This window comes from Chiloscyllium punctatum, chromosome 11 (genome assembly GCF_047496795.1).
Source record: "Chiloscyllium punctatum isolate Juve2018m chromosome 11, sChiPun1.3, whole genome shotgun sequence".
Classification (NCBI taxonomy): Eukaryota; Metazoa; Chordata; class Chondrichthyes; order Orectolobiformes; family Hemiscylliidae; genus Chiloscyllium; species Chiloscyllium punctatum.
Window position 1 is genome coordinate 1,653,725 of NC_092749.1, and position 24,426 is coordinate 1,678,150.

At 41.9% G+C, this 24,426-nt stretch overlaps 1 protein-coding gene across 2 annotated transcripts in view; it reads right to left on the bottom strand.

Moving 5' to 3' along the window:
• Window positions 1–625: 625 nt before the first annotated feature.
• Window positions 626–24,426, bottom strand: part of dnajc27 (DnaJ (Hsp40) homolog, subfamily C, member 27) — a 52,899-nt gene continuing 29,098 nt past the window's right edge. For both annotated transcript variants that reach the window (XM_072580176.1, XM_072580175.1), the window contains exons 3-7: window positions 12,384–12,453; window positions 8,251–8,415; window positions 2,871–2,993; window positions 2,161–2,318; window positions 626–941 (exon numbers count right to left, since the gene is read on the bottom strand). In XM_072580176.1, coding sequence (XP_072436277.1) covers window positions 809–941; window positions 2,161–2,318; window positions 2,871–2,993; window positions 8,251–8,415; window positions 12,384–12,453 — 649 coding nt within the window. In that variant the 3' untranslated portion in view covers window positions 626–808. The remainder of the gene's footprint in view (window positions 942–2,160; window positions 2,319–2,870; window positions 2,994–8,250; window positions 8,416–12,383; window positions 12,454–24,426) is intronic.

Below are 24,426 nucleotides of genomic sequence, written 5' to 3' on the forward strand. Positions count from 1 at the left end.
AAATGAAAGATGATGAGCACTTCAGCAATCATTGAGTGACCAACATCTCAGTGGTGAAGGGTTTGAACTTCATTCAAAGACAGCTGCAGAAAATGGAGTTTGGGATGCAGGTATTTGTGTCAGTCCACAAAAAAGATGATTTTCTGAAAATAAAATCACGTGGAAGACCATGAGAAAATGACTCATCTGTTCTTCCGCTATGAGCAGCATTAGAGACGAATTAAGTCGTGTCACTGCAGCATGATGAGAATCTCGGCAAAGAGTGTTGAGGCTCTTTGAACAGGAAAAGTGAAGCTTTATGTACTGAAGGAAGGAGGCTGTTAAATAGGGCACCTGAATTAGGATATCATGTGCTAAGGTGGAGAGAAGTAATACAATATTGATCCAATGCTCATCTCTGCTTTTTGAAGGTCTTGCATTCAGCACATCTTAATTTCCTTTCAATCTCCAACTCAACCTAGAATACATATCTCCCTCAACAGTAGACCTGTTTAATACTCTTCGCATGGCCCAACATCTCCGAACTTCTTTCCCTTTAAAGGACATTGCTGCAGCTTGCCTTTTTTTTAACATGGTGGTTACGGTGAACAGGTTATATTAACAAGTGTAAGAAATACAACAAATCTTAATGTTCAGGTTTATTAATCCTGAAACCAACATCCAATTATTAAGTCACTGATTTCTTATTTACACCAAGATCTGAATTACAGATAGTGCAACACTCAGTTTGGACAAAGACAATTTCATCTCTGTTGTCAGAGTCAAAGTGGACCTTGATGGTACGGCACCTTGATGGTACTCCCCTTCACTACTTGATGTTTTTCAGCAACACAGTCCGTGCATTGACGACAGCTTTGAAGGCATCTTCACTCCCTGGTGCAAGGCACTTGTCTGGATGAAGCAGCATGGCCATCTTCCGATAGGCTTTGTTTACCTCATCCCTGTAAAATTGACACAGTCTCAGGGTCCACAAATACCCTCTGGCACACATAATATGGCCATGAATGCAGCTTTATAAGACTTTGGTTAGGCCACATTAGAGTACTGCATTCAGTTCTGGTTGCTACATTACAGGAAGGATGTGGAGGTTTTGGGAGAAGATACAGAAGATTTACCAAAATGCTGTTTGGATTAGAGGGTATAAACTATAAAAAGAGGCTAGAAAAACTTGGGTTGTTTTCTCTGAAGTGGCAGAGACTGAGAGTAGACTTGATAGAAGTCCATAAGATTATGAGCTGCATAGATAGGGTTGATGGTCAGAATCTTTTTCCTCGAGTTGAAATGCCTAAAACTAGGGGGCATGCATTTATGGTGAGAGAGGAAAGTTCAAAGGAGATGTGAGGGGCAAGTTCTTTAAACACAAGAGAGTGGTAGGAGTGTGGAACACGTGACCAGGGGTAGTGGTGAAGGCAGATAAAATAGGGCCGTTTAAGAAACTTTTAGATAAGCACATGAATATGCAAGGAATGGAGGGATATAGACCAAGGGCAGGTAGAAGGGATTACTTTAATTTGGAGTCATGTTTGGCACAACATCATAGGCCAAATGGCCCATTGCTGTGCTGTACTGTTGTATTCTGTTGTATCATAAGGAGCATAAATATTGTGGACACAACTCAGTTCTGATATGAAAAGGTCTACCCTTTTTTCTAACACTTATGGGGCATTTATTCTTTCTCACTATTTCAATTTTTGTGATCCCATCAGGTTAGAGCACCAAAGTGGCATTGTTACTGGACCAACGACATGAGATTGAACATAATGTATATGTGACTTCAAATGTCACCAGGATAACCTGAATATAAGAACAGGAATCATTGGTTTTCTCTAATCCAGAAAGCTGTTAGTGTCCTGTTTTTAAGCTTTTTTAAAGTATATACAAGGATAATCGATTTTGGGTACCAAGTGAATTAAAGGATATGGAATACTGCAAGAAGGTTAAATTGATGAAAATATTAGCCATGGTCCTGTCAAATGATGAAACAAGCTCAAAGGGCGAAACAGTCTATGCTAACTCCTATTTCTTAAGTTCCTATTTATATGGCAATACTGCCTGTATTGTCCTTGACCTGGAACTGGTATTAATCCACATGCAGGCTGTACTCTAATGGGCAAGTTTCTTTTACTGCGTGATAATAATATGTAGGCGAGTTTGCTTTACCTAGAGGCTCCAGGTTTCATTCCCAAAATTTCCCAACTATCCTTGCTGTTGCGTATCCTGCGGATGGTGTCTGCCTGCTCCTTAGTAAACCCTAAGCTCACACTGGACTGAGGCCGTTTACCATTCTCACACAAATCCAGGATTGCTGAGAAGAATGCCTGGAATCAGACAGAATGTAGAAAAAAGGAAAATAAGGATTAAACAGGAATTTGACACAGTACTCTTTGTAGATCATGGCACACAGTAGATATTCTGCTCCCCGGTTTTTGTAGCATTCCCAGGAATCACATGCCACTCCCTGGGAATCACAGCACAGACTCCAGGAGAATTGTGATGTGTACTCCTGGGGGATTCATAGCGTGTGTTCCAAGAGGAATTGCAGCATGGCAAACCCAGGTAACACAGCAGAGTGTTCCGTGGAATCACAGCATGATGATCGCTGATCTCAGGAATCACAGTGTACAGGTCTTGGAGAATCATTATGGACCACTCCCTGGAATCACCATATGGGGAGAACTTTTGATGGTGGTGGGGATGAAGGGAGTTCTTTATTGTGCCCAAAATAGGGAACAAGAATGTTCTCTGATTACAGACATATGAATAGACCACAATCTGTGGCTTCTTGCTCCTAGGTGTTTCTTATCATCATCTAACCCTGCAACTTTCCTCTGGTCACTAGCTCATTGGAATGATTCCAGCATATGTGGTACCTGGAACATCTCATTAACGCCCTCTCCAGACTGCGCCGATGTTTCAAAGTAGTGGAACCCTCGGCTCTCTGCCCAAAGCCGTCCCTCACTCTCATCGATCACACGCCGTTTCCCACAGTCAACCTAGAGGAAGGGAAAAAAAACATAAGAACAGGAAAAGAAGGCCCACTCCACTTGCAGTAAGCAAGGGCTTTCATTTCATCAATTCATTTGGTGATGAAATAGGTGATACTTTTGAATTTCTTTTCTAATTACGTAATAAAGCAATACTTTCCATGCCTTGCACCCAGGACAAGTATAGCACAGGATGTCTTACAGAGTACACCTTCCGTTACACTGTCTCCATCAAATACCCCCATGACAGGTACAGCACAGAATTAGATACAGAGCAAAGCTCCCTCTACATTTAATTCTGACAAAACATTGTGCTAAGAGATGTCACTCTTCGAGAAACCCAACAATTCCTTAAATGTATGCTTTTTTGAAATAATCAGATAATAATTTAAATAAAATTAGAAGTGCTGGAGAAGTCAGCAGGTTTAGCAACATCTATGAAGGGAAAATAGAGAGTTAATCTTTCAATTCCAATATAACTTTTCTTCCTAAGTATTGGACTTGAATAGTCAGTTTATTTCCATAGTGGAATTCTGCTTTTCATGAACATGATGTAACTTGTCAATTTTCCACATTGCCAGGAAGATGCTGAACTGCTATCATTTAACCACATCCACCGCTTTCACAGCAGTCAGCATTTCAGCAATTCGTGTACTTTTATCTTCTCAGCGTCCTTAATGAAATGATTCTTTTTCCCATTTTTACTTATCTCAAAATTTTGGAAACAACAGGACTCAAATACCTACCAGGAAGTTTAGCATATGAATGATGACCGAAAAATAATAAATTTCAATCTCTTCTGGTCACTCAATAAGTTGTCTTTTGTGTAGGTTTAACTTCACTAATGCTTTATTTCCCCTTACAATACAGTGAATCACAGCGTTGTTCAACCCTGGTACTAAATTCCGATACGACAGAGCTCACATCTGATGCTACATGACTGCATAATCAATTCAATCAATCAATCAAATTTTGCAACTGTTCTGTCTCTTATTTGGATGTAATATCAGATTCTGTAATGGCTTAGCAAGATTAACCAGGATGGGAATAGTATTCTCCAAAACACCCCAGAAATCCCTTTTTAAATTCCTCTTTAATCTTATGAGTAACACATTTCTCAAATTTCATATGATCACATCATATAAAATCCTGTGCTATCAACATCTTGGGGGTTACCACTGACTAGAAACTGAACTGGCCATATAAATAGTGTGGTTATAAGAGGTGGTCAGAGACTAGGAACTCTGTGATAATTAACTCACCTCCTGACTCCCCAAAATCTGCCCACCAGCTATAAGACATAAATCAGGGGTGTGATGGAATTCTCTTCACTTGCCTGAATGAGTACAGCTCCAACAACGCTCAAGAAGCTTGACACCATCCAAGACAAAGCAGCCTGCTTGATTGGCGTCCTCAACACAGCCTTCAAAATTTATTACAATGCACTGCAATGCCTCACAAGGATTTCTCCAATAGCATCTTCCAAATTCATAATCTCTATCATGTCAAAGGACAAGGGTAAATGTTACAACTGGGAAATTACTGATAATCAAGCCCCACTACTCCACCAACTACATCCTGAGTATAAATGCGCTGAGTCAACCCACTGAATGACCGTTCCACTCTTGTGCTGTTACTACCCACTTAGCAAAGTGTCCGATTCTCAAGCCCCACCACTCCAGTGTCATTTCATAAATTAACTGTTGGCCAAGGGTCTGGAAATAAAGAATAGAATGTGATAACTTCTTGAGTCCATTTTTCCTGTTGACAAATCTGAATTATTGACAGCTGTAGATTGATGATAGATGAATTGTTCTGAATCCAACCAACTTGGATTTGAGCCTATGAGAATTGGTCAAAGTCCATTAATTCAGGCTTTACCAGTTAAAAAGAAACATTGGCATTTGGGAACTCAGTCAGGTTCTAGGGACTTTGCTGAGAACGGGATATCAGGAGAGTCCTGCAGCTTCAGAGATGGCTTCCTTATTCTGACTCCTGTGTCCATAGAACAGAATACAAAGTCCTAAGAGTGCTTCAAGGCAACTGTTAATAGAGACCCCTATTCCTCTCAAAGCCAATATTTTACTTTCAATAATTAAAGCAATAAATCCCAAAAGGGCGGGTAGGAAGGAAAGGGTTCTGGGGCAGCATTGTTAATATAGGATGGAATAAGTACAAAAACACGAAAGTATATTGGATTGGAAGATGTAGAATTCATATGGGTGGAGGTAAGAAATATAAAGGAGAAAGACACTGGTAGTAGTACTCTACAGGCTTCCTAACAGAAACTTTATGGTGGAACAGAGAATAAATCAGTAGATATTGAGGGCATGTAACAAAGGCAGGGCATTATTCATGGGTGACTTTAACCTCCATGTACATTGGGATTATCAGACTGGCAGAGGAAACCATGACAAAGAATTTATAGACCACATTCAGATTCCTAGAACACTACATTGAGAACCCAACCAGGGATTAGGCTTTTTTAATGTGGCGATGTGTAATAAGAAAAGTTTTATAAATGATGTCAAGAGTAAAAGGTATCCTAAAAACATAACATGGTAGACTTTAGCATTCAGTTTGACAGAGACGAATCTGGGTCAGGAACAATTGTGCTAAGCTTAAATAAATGAAATTGCAAAGGTACAAGAGCAGAACTGGCTGGAGTGGAATGGGAAGAGAATTTGACAGCAAAAACAGTTGAGGAAAAAGAGCAGATGTTAATAGTCCATGGATCAGAGCAAAGATATATCCCAGTAAGAAATAAGGATTAGAGAGTCTAATCGCCAGTGAATATAGCCTTGACTGATTCCACCTCTCACCATATGTCAGTCCCACCAACCCAGCAATCAGTACAGGTAAACATCCTCTACACTCCCTCAATAGCCAGACCAAACCTGTTCACAATATTCCAGGTACTGTCTTACCAATACCCTGTACAATTGCAGCAGGACAACCATTCTCCTGCACCCCAATTGATGAGCTATGAAAGCCAACATACCATTTGCCTTCTTCACTGCCTGCTGCACCTGCATGTTTACTTCCTGTGACTGGTGTACAAGGACACCCAAATCTTGTTGCATAGAACATAGAACATTACAGCGCAGTACAGGCCCTTCGGCCCTCGATGTTGCGCCGATCAAAGCCCACCTAACCTACACTAACCCACTATCCTCCATATATCTATCCAATGCCCGCTTAAAAACCCATAAAGAGGGAGAGTCCACTACTGCTACTGGCAGGGCATTCCATGAACTCACGACTCGCTGAGTGAAGAACCTACCCCTAACATCAGTCCTATATCTACCCCCCTGCACTTGCCCCTTTCCTAATCTACCACCATGCATGCACTCTAATTCCACTGTGGACTTCATTTCTTTGTCCCTTATCCTGAATTAACTTCCTGACTAAGTCATTGGTACCACCCTTCCCTTGTAGAGTATCCTGTACCTACTTGTGACATCCTTGATCCTGGCACCAGGCAAGCAACATACCATTGTGGAGTTATGTTGGTTGTTACAAAAACATTTGTCTGTTCCCATATCAAATGAAGGCTCTATTACAATCACACTTGCTTTCTTCTTCCTCCTCTTCTGTACAGCCAGCCTGTTTTAGTGTCAGAGGCTCGGCTCTGATTGCAGGAACCAGCATCTTCATCAGCTTACAAAATGGAAAACTGATTTGTGAGGGGACACCAGGGGACACCTGCACTACCTGCAGGATTCCCTTTGATTGCTTGATGGCCACCTGGAGGGGAAGTGATGGCTTAGTGGTATTATCACTGGACTATTAATCCAGAGACCCCAGGAATATTCTGGGGATTTAGCTTTGAATCTTGCTATGGCAGATGGCAGAATTTAAATTTTAAAAAATCTGGAATTAAGAATCTGGTGACAATCATAAATCCATTATCAATTGTCGGGAAAACACACCCTTACCTGGTCTGGCTTACATGTGATTGCAGACCTACAGCAATGTGGGTGACTCTTAACTGCCCTCTGAGAGGGATAATAAATGCTGGCCTAGCTAGTGACACCCTCACCCATTGAATGAACATTAAAGAAAACCCATTACATTCTTCTCTCCAGTTACTTGATGTGACCAATTCTCTTAAAGTACTATCCATGTAACTCTCAGTCTTGCATATGTGACACAGTGTCTCCAGCCATCGCTTACACTCCGAATCCTCAAGTTTCAACAGCTGAACACGTTTCCTGTATGTTGGAAGGACACTGGTCGAGTCCATGTCTTCTTATATATTACAGATTACATTTTCTATTCCTCTAATCTCACCTTCCGTGTTGTAAATTTACTAGCATTGCTAATTCTTATTAAAGATACTTCTATTGCCTTAACTTTAATCTCTTTCTCTCATTCTACTCTGGTTCACTTATCCTCTTATTATTTATTATTACTCTTATCCTATTATGCTGGCTCTGATGTTCACTTTCACTGAGCCAGGGATCTCGAAGTTGAAGTTCTTCAATCTTTTATATCATCAGTTACACTCCAATGCTATAGTCCTCCATTGAGCAACTAACTGTCCTTCAAGATGTATCAAAGTCTCAAGAGCCTTCATCAGCATCCAATCTTTTTTCTAATTCACTCACGGGATGTGCTGGCCAGCATTTTATTGCCTGTCCTTAGTTGCCTTCAATAGGAATCAACTGGCATCCAACTCACAAAACACTTTGCTTCTGGTATTAATTTTATTAGGAAAAGACTATGCCAAGGCTATTCTTGATTTGATAGGGATGTAAACTGTCTCTGTATATTTATACCATTTTTGCACAGATAATATGATTCAGACGCTGAGAAAATCAGGCAATTGTATCCTGACAATTTACACCTTTTTTGCCATTTTCTGGAATGATCACGTTCCCAGAACAAGTACAGCATGCAGTCAGGCACAATGTAAAGCTCCTTCTACACATTCCCAGCACGTACAACATGGAGTTAGATACAGAATAAAGCTCCTGTTGCATTGTCCCCATCACTCTCAAGGCAAGTACAGCACTGAGGCAGAAATAGAGTAAAGGTCTCTCTACCAGTACTATCTAAGTGTCAGAAGTCTCATAATACCAAGTCATTCTTCACCTGATGAAGGAACAGCGCTCCGAAAGAATTTGATTTCATTTAAACCTGTTGAGCTATAACCTGGTGTCCTGTGACTTCTGACTTTGTCCATCCCAATCCAACATTGGCATCTTCACACCATATTCTAAGTGTGGAGAAGAAGCAAAATAATGTAACTATAATGTGTTACCTTATTAGCACAGACAACGAACACAATGTTCTCCATGTTCCCATGAGGTCCCAATTCCTGCTTCATCTCAGCAAGCCAGCCCTCCAGCGCATCGAAGGAATCCTTCAGGCCAACATCGTAGACAAGGATCACACCTTGAGTGTCTTTGTAAAATTCATTGCGTACCTATCACAAAAACAAAAATCACCAGCAAGCAAACTATCAAACAATGCTGCTCACATTCACAATGGTAATTGGGAATTCTACCTTTTGCAGTTCAGGACAGTGGGGCATTTGAGAACATCAAGCATGGCTAAAATACGAGGCACTCCAAATAATGACTCATTGTAAACCGTTGTAATGCAGATCAGAAGTAATCTCCAAGCAATGGCTACAGCATAACAGAATGGCAGGAAATGGAATGACAAAATAGACACTTTTTTTTCTTTATTCATTCATGAGATGAGGGCATCGCTGGATTGGCAGCATTTATTGCCCATCCCTAATTGCACACAGGGCAGTTGAGAGTCAACCACACTGCTGTGGGTCTGGAAGCATGTGTAGGCCAGACCAGGTAAAGATGGGAGATTTCCTTCCCTAAAGGACATTAGCGAACCAGGTTTTTCATCAGATTCGTAATTCCAGATATTTGTTGAATTCAAATCCCACCATCTGCCGTAATGAAATTCGAACCTGGGTCACCAGAACGTGATCTAGGCCATCCCCTACTTCAGTGAATAAGGCATCATTTAAATCAGACAGAAAAGCAAGAGAAAGGAAAAGGTAAATATTGGGGCAGTTTAAATTTATGGACTCATAAAAGAATAGTTTTATGGACATGTTTTAAATTATAGAGTGATAGATCAAAGTAGATGTAAAGAACGTTTCCAGTCTTAAACTGGGGGTGCATAAGTGCAAGATTAAATGAAAAAGATTTCAGACCAAGAGCAGGATAAGCTTATTTAAAGAAGAAGAATCATTGACGCTTTGGGATTCAGCACTAATGACTGAAGCAAAGATCAGGTAAATGTTCTAATTCCATTACTTCAGTGCTCATGGCATAATGTAATACTGAACACAATCACCAAAATGGCCCATGATATATTTTATCTATGCTAGTTTCATAATATAAAATACAATTTTACCAGGTTTTTCTAAGAAACAAAGTACTGTTTTTATAAAAGCAAGAACTACTCAAAGATGCAAAGCCAATTAACATATACATTGAAGTATAAATACTGGCCCTACAAATTAATTTTAATTCACATGCACACACACTAGCTGAAGAAAAATGAAGAAACTTTCTGCACAGATAATTTTTAAAAATATATCCTTTGGCCAAATGACTAATTCTTGAAGAAAAATGAATAAAATATAAAAAGTTTCAGTTGGCGTTCTTGGTACATCTACACAGATGTCACCAGATCTGTGCAGTGTCACAAGGATCTTTTGAGAAGCAAATTGTTCAAGAGATGTCAAAAGGAAGTTTCCTATAAATTTCTTAAGAGAATAGCTGCGTCTGTTCTTTCAGCCTTCACTCTGGGTTATCAGACGATTTTTTAAAACAGTTGGAAAAGGGTAACTTCTCTCTGCAAGTCACACACCAACTCAGTTCCAAACAATATTAAATAGCCACAACTCCTGACAGCAATAATCTCAGACCTATGACTTTCAGTAAACAAATCCAAGCAATTAGCTTAAGATATGGGACTTCCAGTGACTTTAAAAAATGTCTCTTCAGTGACCTTTTAAAAGAAAATTCAGTCTTTTAAAATTAATTAATTTCCCTAAGCCTTTAAATCACAAAACTGTACAAAAAGTTAATAACACAAGCGATTCCTTAACAATGTTTAATACCTGGCTGGATGGGTGGTAGAAAAGGTGAAGGATGATTGATTGATTGTCATATGTACCCGAGGTACAGTGAAAAGTTTTGTTTACGAGCAGTACAAACAGATCGTAGTAAGCAAGGATGTACAGATCAAAAAGACTTAGACAGAGGCATACAGGTTACACTGCACAGGTTGCCCACTAGGTGAGATCAGCATGAGCAAGATCAGCTTTATTTAAGGATTGAGAGTTCATTCATCAGTCTAATAATGGCTGGGAAGAAGCTGCTCCTGAATCTCCTGTGCATGTGTCTCCTGCCTGATGGAAGGAATTGTAGGAGATCATCACTGCGGTATGACGGGTCTTTGATGATATTGGCAGCCGTTCACAGCAGCAAGTTGTGTAAGTGGAGTCCATAAATGGAAGGTTGACTTTCCTGATGGTCTGGGCTGTGTACATCATCTTCTGTAGTTTCTTATGGTCCTAAGCAGACCAGTTGCCATACCAGGCCGTGATGCATCCAGCAAATATGCTCTCAATGGTGCATCTGTATAAATTGGTGACATTTGGACATGCCAAATTTCCTGAGCCACCTAAGGAAAAAGAGGTGTTGTTGTGCGTTCTTGACGTAGCATCTATGTGGGAAGTCCAGGACAGGCTGTCAGTTATCGTCATCTGAGGAACATGATACTCTCCACCATTTCAACTTCAGTTCTGTTGATGTAGAAGTGGGCATGCTCTCCTCCTTTCCATCTGAAGTGAATGATCAGTTCTTTAGTTTGCCGACATTGAGAAAGAGGCTGTTTTCATTGCACCACATCATCAAGCCCTAGACCTCCCTTCTGTATTTTGACTCATTGTTAGATATCCCTCCCACTAATGTGGTGTCTTCAGCAATCTTGTAGATGGCATTCGTCTCAAATTTGACACAGAGTCATGTGTGTATGTGGAGTACAGTAGGGACTATGTACACTTCCTTGAGGGTGCTGCGGTGTTGAGTGTTAGTGTGGAGGAGGTGCAGTTATCTATCTTCACTGATTGTGGTCTGTGGGTCAGAAAGCTGAGGATCCAGTTGCAAAGGGTGGAGCCAAGACCATGGTCACAAAATTTTGAGGCCAGTCTGGCAGGGATAATGGTGTTGATGACAGAGCTGTAGTCAATGAGCAGGAGTCTGACAAAGGTATCCTTGTTGTCCGTATGTTCCAAGAATAAGTGCAGGGCTAGGGATATGACATCAGTAGGCAAATTGTAGGGGATCGAGACAGGCTGGGAGACTGGAATTGATGTGGGTCATGACCAGCCTCTTGAGGCACTTAATGATTATGGAGGTCAGAGCCACTGGATGGTAGTTATTAAGTTACATGTGCTTTCTTCAGTAAGGGGATAATGGTGGTCTTCTTGAAGGAGGTGGGGGCGTCAGCTTGTGGCAGGAAGAGATTGAAGATGTTGTTGAAAACCTCTGCCAATTGGCCTGCACAGAATGTGGGACACCATCTGGACCCGTCGCTTCCATTGGGTTGACTCCCAGGAAGATCGATCTGATATCTGCAGCGGTGATCAAGGGAATAGGTGTGTAAGGGTCTACTGGGGCATGCATCACCACACTGCTGGCATTCTGCTCAAACTGAGCACAGAAAACATTGTGCTCATCAGGGAGGGATGTGTCTTTGTCCACTATCTTGCTCTGCTTCATTTTGTATCTTGTAATGTTGTCGAGGCCTTGCCACAGGCGGTGGGAGTCTATTTGGTAGGTTTGGCTCTCTAATGTGGTCTAGTACTGCCTCTTGGCATTCCTGATTGCTTTGCAGAGGTCATAGCTGGATTTTCTGTATTGGTCTGGGTCATCTGACTTAAATACTGCATGTCTGGTCTCCAGTAGGGAGTGGATGTCCTGACTCATCCATAGTGTACAGTTTGGAACACTCAGATTGGCTCCTTTGGTACACAGTCCTCCACACATTTGCTAACAAAGTTCGTGCCAGTGGTGACATACTCATCTACGTGAATAGTAAGGGTAAATGGGATACGTTACCACTTATGTGTAGAAAACGCACAAAATCAACACAGGCATTTGAGTAGGACAACCCATCTGTTAGAATATCTCTTTCATTTTAATTAATTACTAGAAGTGCAAAAGAGACTCCAGGAAGTTGAGTTTATTCCTCAACCAATATGAAAAATAAATAAACTGGTTATCTTACTGAAAACCATAAGATTCTGCTGTGTGCAAACGATTTAGTATGTTTGCCTACAAGCACTTTGTCACATTCCGGCAGAAGGAAAAGCAAACATAAATGCAAGATCGTTCTCTCTCTCTTACCTACCTCATAGAAGAAAGGATGACCTGCCATATCAAAGATGTTAACTTTAATCTCTCGATCCCTCACCTGCACTCTGAAGGGTAAAAAAGTAAACTAATTATACTTTTGTTCTACAATATTTATTCAAACCATATATTCAACCACCACTTTCCAAGGTATCAAAAATTGCTTCTTCCCAGGACCCTGTAGATCTACCGACAATTCCGTCCGTTTATAGCTTCTAAATCTAAACCAGTCCCACTTTCCAGCACTCGGCCTACAGCCTTGAATGTTATGACATTTCAAGCACTCATCCAAATACTTCTTAAAGATTGCGAAGTCTTCCCAGGCAGTGCATTCCAGATTCCCTTCCATAGTCTGAGTGAAAAAATCTTTAATTCAATTTCCAACTAAATCTCTTGCCCTTCACCTTGACAGTATGTTCGCTTGTTATTGACCATTCAGCTAAAGGGAACAGCTGCTTTCTATCCACTGTGTCCATGGCCCTCATAGTCTTATATGCCTCAATCAGGTCCCCCTCAGCCTTCTTGAATCTAAAGAAAAACAGTCTGAGCTTATTCAGCCTCTCTTCAGAGTGAAACTGCTCTATCCCAAGCAAGATGCTGGAGTATTACCTCTGCAACACTTCAGTGCAAACGCATCTTTCCTAATACAGTGATCAAACTGCACACAATACTTCGGCTGTAGCCTTACCAAAATGCTGTACAGCTCAAAAATAACCTCCCTGCTCTTATAATCTATGCCATGGTGTATAAAGTCATGTGTCCCACATGCCTTTTTAACCACTGTATAAACCTGTTCTGACACCTTCAGGGATATGTGGACAAGCAACCCATGATCTGTCTGCTCCTCTGAGCTTCCTGTGTCCTGCCACTGAGTCCCACCTTGTGTTGTTATTTCATCCAAAGTGCATCACTTCACCTATCAGAGTTAAACTCCACTTGCTACTGATATGCCTATCTGACCAACCCATCTATATCCTCCTTTAACTCAAGTTATCCTTCTTTACTGTCAACCACCTGACCAACCTTTGTTCTTCTGCAAACTTACTTATCGTCTCCCACCACATGCTCACGATATTATTTATAAATTTCATGAACAATAAGGGACTCAATATCACTGGACATCAGGCTCCAATCACAACTCTTACCATTTATCCAATTTTGTACACAACTTGCCAAGTTACCCAGGATCCCACATGCTTTTACCTTCTTTATCAGTCTCTCATGTGGGACTTTGTCAAAGGTTTTGCTGATATCCTTATAAACTACATCAACTGCATTTCACTCATTGACACACCTAGTCACCACTTCAAAACATTTAACCAAACTGTTAGGCATCACCGCCCTCTGACAAAGCAATGCCTACTATCCCAGCTCAAACTTGCCTCTTCAAGTGGAGGTAAAAACAATGACTACAGATGCTGGAAACCAGATTCTGGATTAGTGGTGCTGGAAGAGCATAGCAGTTCAGGCAGCACCCAAGGAGCAGCAAAATCGACGTTTTGGGCAAAAGCTCTTCATCAGGAATGCACTTCCTGATGAAGGGCTTTTGCCTGAAACATCGATTTCGCTGTTCCTTGGATGCTGCCTGAACTGCTGTGCTCTTCCAGCACCACTAATCCAGAATCTTCAAGTGGAGTTTAATCTTTTCCTTCAAAACTTTCTCCAATAGTTTCTCTCACACTGATGTAAAAGTCACTGGTCTATAACTTATCTCTACTGCCTTCTTGAAAAGTAGAACCATAGCAGCTATCCTCAAGTCCTCTGGCATCTCTTTTGGGGACAGAAGGGAACTAAAAATTTGGAGAAGAGCCCTTGTAATTTCCTCCCTAGTATCCCACAGAAGACTGGGACACAGCTCATCCAGTCCTTGGGATGTTCCACTTTTGATCCCTCCCCACCTCCCCCAACCGTAAACCTTTAATACCTTCGTACTCCCTGAATCAAACTACTCAAGAACCTCATTGTCCATCTTTATGAGTTCTGTACCATTTCTCCAAAGTGAAGAATCTCGAACATACATAAACAAAAATCTCAGCTAGCCAAAAAGATGGCTGGGAGAAAGCAGAGGCCTCTGAATCAAACCATCTTCTTCGTACACTGTCCTTCTTTGCAGTAAATGGGGCAAAGATGGCCAGGTTAGAGTGGGGCTCTTGAGTTACAACAGGCAATACTCGTGACAAGATTTACCATTGTCTTATGAGATGGGAGGCTCCCACCATCTCAAATAATATTGCTTTGTTGAGGAGAGATTTCAGCACAGTTTTACCAGAATGATTAGATTACTTACAGTGTGGAAACAGGCCCTTCGGCCCAACAAGTCCACACCGACCCGCCGAAGCATACCCACCCAGACCCATTTCCCTACATTTACCCCTGCACCTAACACTAAGGGCAATTTAGCATGACCAATTCACCTAACCTGCACATTATTTGGACTGTGGGAGGAAACCAGAGCACCCGGAGGAAACCCACGCAGACACAGGGAGAATGTGCAAACTCCACACAGAGAGTCACCTGAGTTGGGAATTGAACCCGGGTCTCTGGCGCTGTGAGGCAGCAGTGCTAACCACTGTGCTACGTGCCGCCCATAATACTGAGAAAAGACTGCACAAATTTAACCTTGTGTTCCTTTGAATACAGTAGATTGAGAGGTACTCTGTTGAACTAACATTATTAAGTATTTCCATTACTGGGAAAATCCAGAGGAAGGAGCCCAACTATAACATTACCAGAAGAAGTCATATGGTGACGCACTGAATCTTGCAAACCATTAAGACAATTTCAGTACTTCAAATGTCAGACTATTTACATTCCACGAGAAAAAGGTATTGATTGATTAGCAAGTACACACGATTTGGTTGAAATGTTGCCATTGAGAAAGCAATGAGTGAGTGTAGGCTCCATAAGCTTCTTAGCAAGTCAAAAAAAGGTTCAAAGTTTGAACGTATTTGAATATATGTTAGAACACAGCATGGTGGCTGACTCTTAACTGCCTTGTCAGCAATTAGGAATGGCAATAAATGCTGAACTAGCCAATGACACCCTCATTCCATGAATGAATAAAAACAATATTCTTTACTCTGCAGAGAATGGAACCCTCCTAATGAATACATGATGGTTCTGATTTTCAAATGAAACGGAGGGACTCAGCAGTAGTGTCAGTGAGCATTCCTTCACATGAAGGGTAGAATTGTTTTTCGAATAGTACAGCACAACAGGGCCCTTCAGACCACCACGTCTGTGCTATGATGCCATTCTATATAACCCCCAGCTGCCTGCATATGGTCTGTATCCCTCTATTCCCTGCCCATGGCTGTCTAAATGCCTCTTAAATGTTCCTTCTGCTTCTACAACCTCCCTTGTCAGCATGTTCCAGGCACCAAACACCCTCTATTTTTAAAAGAGTTTTTTTAATAAAGTGTCCTAAAATCTACCTTAAATCTATCCACTAGTACTTGACATTTCTACCCTGGGAACAAAACTCCAACAGTCTAGCCTATTCATACCTCTCATAATTTTATATACAAGTAGTTCTCACCTTAACACCAAGAACAGCTATGTGAGAATCTTACTTATTGACTACAGCTCAGCTTTACAACACTATTATCCCCTTGAGAATGATTTCTAAATTTTGTGATCGCGGACGAAGCCCAACTCTCTGCAACTCGATCCTCAGTTTCCTGACCCACAGGCCACAGTCAATGAAGACTGGGGACAATATTTCATCCTTACTAACACTCAATACTGGACCCCCCAGGGGTGCATACTCAGCCCCGTACTGTACTCACTGCATACCCATGACTGCATCGCCAAATACCAGACTAATGCCATTTACAAGTTCACTGATGACACCATCACAGTTGGCTGATTCTCAGATGGTGACGAAACAGACTACAGATGGGAGGTGGAAGACTTGGAAAAATGGTGCACTGAGAACAACCTAGCTCTCAATGCTGGCAAAACCAAGGAACTCATTATTGACTTTCCAGTTTCGATTGTTCCTACTGTTGTTAGAATATTGAATGGACTTACATTTGCCTGTACCTGTGTTTTTGTTTACCTATTATTAACTCTGTGATCTGCCTGTATGGCTTGCAAGACAAAGCTTTTCACTGTGCCTCAGTACACGTGACAATAAATTCAATTCAATTCTGGGATAACGTGCGTTTCAGCAGCACGATTTGGCTATAATGTCGCTGAAGAATTAGGGAATGGTATTTTGAAGAACGCTTACCTCCGTTGGCAATAGCGCAATTCTTGCTGGGATCGGTTCATGTGCTTTGTTCTGCACGTACGTGACGTGCAAGCTGAAATCTCTTGCTGGTCTGCGCATGCACCGGTATTGTAGCCATTCTGTGCATGCGCAATGTTGGTGCCGACACAGCAGCTTTCTGAGAAGTACTGTACAGACAGCAGCTATTTTACATTTATTAAATATGCTATGTTAAATTTACTTTTGTTAATAAATATGAATTCAACATTCATTTCAGTTCTGCTAACTTTGTGTTTAACGTTTGGGTGATTTTTGAGAGATCAGGAGTGAAATTTTTTTGTTGGCCTGCCCCTAACCCCATTTTTCCCATAGGCGCCATTATTTCTATTAAGCGAGGTTTCACTGGAACACAACTATGGCCTTATAGGAGAACTACTGTACTTCTAGCGGGTCAAGTCTCAGCCTCTGATGTTCAAGCAAAAACACTCCAAGTTGTCCAATCTCTTGTTATAGCTGATATACTACAATTCAGGTGACAACCTGGTAAACTTCTGTTGCTCCCTCTCCTAAACCTCCAAATCCTTCCTGTAGTATGGCAACCAGAATTGCACATAATACTCTAAGTACAGCCTAACTAAAGTTTTGTACAGTTACAACATGACTTGCCAACTTTTATACTCAATGCCCTGACTGATAACGGCATCATACCAGATGTCTTCTTTACTATCTTATCCACACGTGTTGCCACTTGCACCCCAAGATCCATTTGTGTATCCATGCTCCTAAGGGTTCTGCCATTGACAGGAGACAGTTCTCTTGCAGTTAACCTCAAATGCATCACCTCATACTTATCTGGATTAAATCTCATCTTTGATTTCTCCACCCAACTTTCCAACTAATTTCTATCTTGCTATATTCTTTGACAACTTTTCTCACTATCCTCAACTCCACCAATGTCTGTGTCATCTTCAAACTTACTAAACAGGCCACTCACATTTTAAACAAGAGGTCCCAGTACTGATTCTTATGGAACACCAGAGCTCCAATTGGAAAAATATTCTCCAAAACGATCCTCTGCCTTCTATGACTAAGCCAATTTGAATCTAATTTACCAATTCGCCATGGATCCCACACAACTTAAAGCTTCTCGACTATCCCACAATGAGGGTCCTTGTCAAATGCTTTTGTAAAGTCCACGTAGACAACAAGAGAGTAAAAGTAACTAGAAGGAGAATAGGTTCCCTTAAAGATCAAGGAGGCCATCTTTGTGTTAAATCTGAAGAGGTTGGAGAGATATTAAATGAATATTTCATGCCAGTTTTTACTGTGGACAAAGAAATGGAGGCTAGAGAACTCGGGGATATAAATAATGATACATTGAAAACAGTTCACATTGTCGAAGTAATAGTGCTGGAAGTCTTAGAAAATATACAGGTGGATAAATGCTTGGGACTTGATCTAGTGTATCCCAGGACTTTGTGGGAAGTTAGGTAGGAAATTGCAAGACCTCTAGTAAAATTATTTGCATCAACTGTAATGATGGGTGAGGTGCCAGATGACTGGACAGTGCCTAATGTCATAGAGTCATCGAGATGTACAGCACAGAAACAGACCCTTCGGTCCAATTTGTCCATGCCGATCAGATATCCCAACCCAATCTAGTCCCAGCTGCCAGCACCCGGCCCATATCCCTCCAAACCCTTCCTATTCATATACCCATTCAGATGCCTTTTAAACGTTGCAATTACACTAGCCTCCACCACTTCCTCATTCCATGCACGTACCACTCGCTGCATGAAAAAGTTGTCCCCTAGATCTCTTTTATATCTGACCCTAAACATATGCCCTCGAATTCTGGACTCCTCCACCCCACGGAAAAGACTTTGTGTATTTATCATATCCATGCCCCTCATGATTTTATCAAGTCACCCCTCAGCCTCCTACACTCCAGGAAAAACAGCCCTAGCAACCAAATACCTTCTTCACTATCCTATCTATCTGCGACTCCACTTTCAAGGAGCTATGAACCTGCACTCCAAGGTCTCTTTGTTCAGCAACACTCCGAGGACCTTATCATTAAGTGTATAAGTCCTGCTAAGATTTGCTTTCCCAAAATGTTGTGTCTATGTTTAAGAAGGGATGTAATGAGAAACCTGGGAACTGTACAGACCTGTGAGTCTGACTTCAGTGGTGGGCGAGATGTTGGAAGGTATTTTGAAAGATAGAATTTATATGCATTTGGAGAGGCAAGGAATGATTAGGTTTTGTGTGGTTTTGAGCTGGGGAAATCGTGTCTCACAAACTTGATTGAGCTTATTGAGGAAGAAACCAAGAAAATTGATGAGGGTAGAGTGGTGGACATTGTTTACTTGGACTTTAGTAAAGCCTTTGACAAGGTTTGGCACGGTAGACTAATCACTAAAGTTAAATCACATGGGATTCAGGGTGAGCTTACCAGGTGGATATAAATTCACTTAACAGCAGGAGACAGAGAGTGATGGTGAGGCTTATGACCTGTGGTGCATATGACCACAGGGATCGGTGCTGGGTCCAATTTTGTTTGTCATTTATATAAATAATTTAGATGAAAACATAGAAGGCATGGTTAGTAAGTTTGCAATTGACACCAAGATTGGTAGGATAGTGGACAGTGAAGAAGGTTATTTAAGATTACAGGGAGTTCTTGATCAATTGGATCAATGGACTGAAGAGAGGCAAATAGAGTTTAATTTGGATAAATGTGAGATATTGCATTTTGGTAAAACAAACAAGGGCAGGACTTAGACAATTAAAAGTAGAGCCTTTGGTAGTGCTGTTAAACAGAAATACCTAGCAGTGCAGATAGATAGTCATCTGATGTTTTCATTACATATAGATAGGGTGGTTAAGTAGACGTGTAGCATGCTTGCCTTTATTGCTCGGATCTTTGAGTATCGGAGTTGGGATGTTGTGTTGAGATTGTACAGGCTGTTGGTAAGGCCTCTTCTGGAATACAGTGTCCAGTTCTTGTCGTCCTGTTATAGAAAGAATATTATTAAGCTGCGGAGGGGTCAGAAGAGATTTGCCAGGATATTGCAGGAATGGAGGGTTTGAATTATGAAGAGAGACTGGATAGATTGAGAGATTTTTCACAGGAGTGTAGGAGGTTGAGGGGTGAACTTATAGCAGTTTATAAAATCATGAGGGGCATATATAAGGTGAATAGCTAAGGTCTTTTCCTTAAGTTAGTAGAGTCCAAAATTAGTAAATCTCTGTAAATCTTTTTTGCACCCTTTCAAGTTTAATAAGCAGGGTGACCAGAATTGTATACTCCAAATGTGGCCTGACCAATGTCTTGTATAGCCATAACATGACACCCCAACTCCTGTACTCAATGCTCTGACCGACAAAGGCAAGCATGCTAAAATGCCCTCTTCACCACCCTATCTGCCTGTGATGCCACTTTCAAGGAACAATGTAACTGCACTCAGGGTCTCTTTGCTCGGCAACACTCAAGGGCTCGACCAGGTCCTTCCTACTCTGAAAGAGATCCGTATGATGCAAATATCTGAAGCCATCTCTTCAGCAATGCATTCAAGTGTATCATCTTTCTATTTCTTACGTCACTTGCACCTGGCAGAGAGAGTACTCCTGGGATTACAATCCTAGTGGTTCTGCTTTTCAACTTACTATCTGACTCCCTAAATTCCCTTTGCAGAGCCTCATCTCTCTTCCTGCCTATGTCATTATAACTAATATGGACCATGACCTCTAGCTGCTCACCCTCCCCTTTTACTCTATGCTACTTTCTCCTCACACCCACCCTCCTCTAGCTCATCTCTCCACGCTTCAGGCTCACTGCCTTTATTCCTGATGAAGGGCTTTTGCCCGAAACGTCGATTTTGAAGATCCTTGGATGCTGCCTGAACTGCTGTGCTCTTCCAGCACCACTAATCCGGAATATTATTCTCGAGTCAAGCTTGGATCCACAGAAATATCATTTTGTGTCCCCTACACTTTGACCCTCGCTGTGTCACTGATCTGGCTGCTGTTCTTGCTTTCCTCTGAGAGGCCATCCCCATCAACAGTATCCAGAAAGCATACGTGTTTGAGAATATCCACAGGAGACTCCTGCACTGCCTGCCAGTCCCTCCTCACAGTCAACCATTTATCTGGCTGACCCTTTGATGTGGCCACATACCTGACATTTCTAGTTAGAAAAAAATCTTCCTGCCTCCAGTATGCTCCTCAGCAATTCCATTGCTCCAACTAATCCATGCGATCAAGAGGAACTGCAGATCGACACACTTTCTGCAGTCGTGGTTATCAGAAACATTTGACTTCTCCCTGATCGCCCACACTCTATCTCATCTCCCACATCTCATCTGAAATTAGATAATCTCTTTAACATATAAATACATGAAGAAGGAAAAAGAGTAGCCTACACCACCATTCAATAACATTGTGAATGATCTGATTTTAATATCAACTCTACATTCCTGCATATTCCTGATAATCTTTCATTACCTCGTTTTGAAGGATCCATCTATCTCTGTCTTAAAAATATTTAAAGATTCTGTGTCCACTACCTTTTGAGGAAGGGAATCAAAAGACTCAAAACCAGCTGAGAGAAAAATATTTTCTCATTGCTGCTTTAGTTCTCCCACAAGACAAAACATGCTTTTGACATCCATCCGGTCAAGTCCTCTCAGGATCTTATATGTTACAATTAATTTTGAAGCGGCACGGTGGCTCAGTGATCAGCACTACTGCATCACAGCGCCAGGGACCTGGGTCTGATTGCACCCTTGGGCGACTGTCTGTGTGGAGTTTGCACCCATGTCTGCACAGGCTTATGCCTGGTGTTCCAGTTTCCTCCCACAGCTCAAAGATGCGCAAGTTAGGTGGATTGGCCATGCTAAGTTACCCATAGTGTCCAGGGATGTGTAGGTTAGGTGTGTTAGCCATGGGAAATGCAGGGTAACAGGGATAGGGTAGGGGGATGGGTCTGTGTGGGATGCTCTTTGGAGGGTTGGTGTGGATCCGTTGGGCTGATTGTTCTGTTCCCACACAATAGGGATTCTATTCTATTCTAACTCATCTCTTAACTCTTCTAAACTCCCGAGGACACTGGCCTAGTCTGCTTAACTTTGTCTCATAACACAATCTATTCAGTCCAGGTATTGGTTTAATAAACCTTCTCGGCATGGTGGCAAGCACTGTTGCCTCACAGTGCCAGAGACCCGGGTTGAATTCCCGCCTCAGGCGACTGACTGTGTGGAGTTTGCACGTTCTCCCCGTGTCTGCGTGGGTCTCCTCAGGGTGCTCCGGTTTCCTCCCACAGTCCAAAGATGTGCAGGTTAGGTGAATTTGCCTTGCTAAATTGTCCATAATGTCAAGTGCCTTAGTCAGGAGTAAAAACAAGGTAGAGGAATAGGTCTGGGTGGGTTAATTTGGAGCGGACTTGTTGGGCCGAAGGGCCTTGTTTACATTGTGTTGGAATTCTAATTCCAATTTTTTTCACTATCACTATATTCCTCTTAGTTCCACCACCTTGAATGGCATACAATGCCAAGGCATTTTAGCTCATCCCATCCCACAGCCCTTGACCTCATCCAAACAAACTGGTAGGACCTCAAAACTGTTGCACAATTACACATTCGGCACTCCTGTCCTCTCGGTCCCCTTACCAGCCGCACCTGTAGACATGCCCTGATCATGGATCATATCAGAACATCCAATCTTAAAAGATGTGACTACCTCCTGGGGGTACAAAGAATCCAGATAATTCCACACACCACACCCATCACCCCACCCTGTTGCATCACAGTCTCTGTTGTTCGGCCTCCAACTCAAATTCTTCAGCTGAAACTATTTCACCTTCAAACATTTACCAAAGAAATAAGTAAAAACAAGGACTGCAGATGCTGGAAACCAGAGTCAAGATTAGAGTGGTGCTGGACAAGCACAGCAGGTCAGGCAGCATCCGAGGAGCAGGAAAATTGATGTTTCAGGCGGAAGATGAGGCATTCCTCATCTTCTGCCTTAGAACACTTCAACCCCATGGTATCAGTTTCCTCATTTCCCCTTCCCCCCCCCTCACCCCAGCTCCAACCTTCCAGCTCAGCACCATCCTCATGACCTGTCCTACCTGCCTATCTTCCTTCCCACCTATCCACTCCACCCTCCTCTCTGACCTATCACCTCCATCCCCACCCCCATTCACCTGTTGTACTCTATGCTACTTTCTCCCCACCCCTACCCCCCTCTCATTTATCTCTACACACTGCAGACACCCTGTCTCTATTCCTGATGAAGGGCTTTTGCCCGAAACGTCGATTTTCCTGCTCCTCGGATGCTGCCTGACCTGCTGTGCTTTTCCACTCTAGTCTAGACTCTACCAAAGAAATGTCTGCCCTTTATTGCCATTAGAAACTGGCTTTCTGTAAGAAGGCAGCAAGTGGTAGTTGATGGAAAATATTCAGTCTGGAGTACGGTTACTAGTGGTGTGCCACAAGGATCTGTTTTGGGACCAATGCTGTTTGTCACTTTTATAAATGACTTGGATGCAGGTATAGGTGGATGGGTTAGTAAATTTGCAGATGACACTAAAGTCAGTGGAGAGGTAGATAGTGTGGAAGAATGTTGCAGGTTGCAGGGGGACTTGAATAAACTGCAGAATTGGGATGGGAGGTGGCAAATAGAGTTCAATGCAGATAAATGTGAGGTGATGCACTTTGGGAAGAATAACAGGAAGGCACAATACTGGGTCACTGTATAGATTCTTGGTAGTGTGGATGTGCAGAGGGATTTTGGACTCCATGTGCATAGATCCCTGAAAGTTGCCACTCAGGTTAATAGTGCTGTTAAGAAGGTATATGGTGTTTTAGGTTTTATTGGTAGAGGAATTGAGTTCCGGAGCTGTAATGTCATGCTGCAACTATACAAAACGCTAGTGCGGCCACACTTGGAATATTGTGTACAGTTCTGGACGCCCCATTACAGAAAGGATGTGGAAGCATTGGAAAAGGTGCAGAGGAGATTTACCAGGATGTTGCCTGGTCTGGATGGAAGATCCTATGAGGAAAGGCTGACGGACTTGGGTCTGTTCTCATTGGAGAGAAGAAGGCTAAGAGGGGATTTGATAGGGTAGACAGTGAAAGTCTTTTTCCTAGGATGATGATGTCACCTTGTACGAGGGTTGATAGATTTAAAGACAGATGTCAGAGGCAAGTTCTTTATTCAGAGAGTGGTAAAGACATGAAACGCCTTGCCTGCCAATGTAGTTAATTCAGCTACATTCGGAAGATTTAAACAATCCTTGCATAAGCACATGGATGATGATAGGATAGTCAGCGGAACATCGAGGGCCGAAGGTTTTGTTCTGTGCTGTATTGTTCTATGTTCTTTGCTATTCTAATGGATTGCCTGTTCTAATGGACCGTTTGGAATGTGTGGAGGTAAGTTCTATTGAGGGATTCAAGAGGGCATTGGATTTTTTTGGATGGTAATGGTGTGCAGGAATAGGGAGAAAGGACAGAAGATTGGCACTACACAATAGAGTTGGAATAGTTAATATAGCCAATGCAGGCATGATGAGCTAAATGGCCTCCTTCTGTGTCATAATAATTGTGATTTGAATTAATTATTTAGTCATATTATTCACTTATTTATGTTGCTTTTTAAGTATTATATGAATGTTTACACTATGTTTAACAAGAAAAGACCATAAGATATAGGAGCAGAACTATGTGTCTGTATTAGGCCTTGATTTGATGTTTGGTTTGATCTTCTTGCCTTCAAATCTCCCTCTCCGTTATCAGCCAATGAACCTTTAATGGTGTCATCC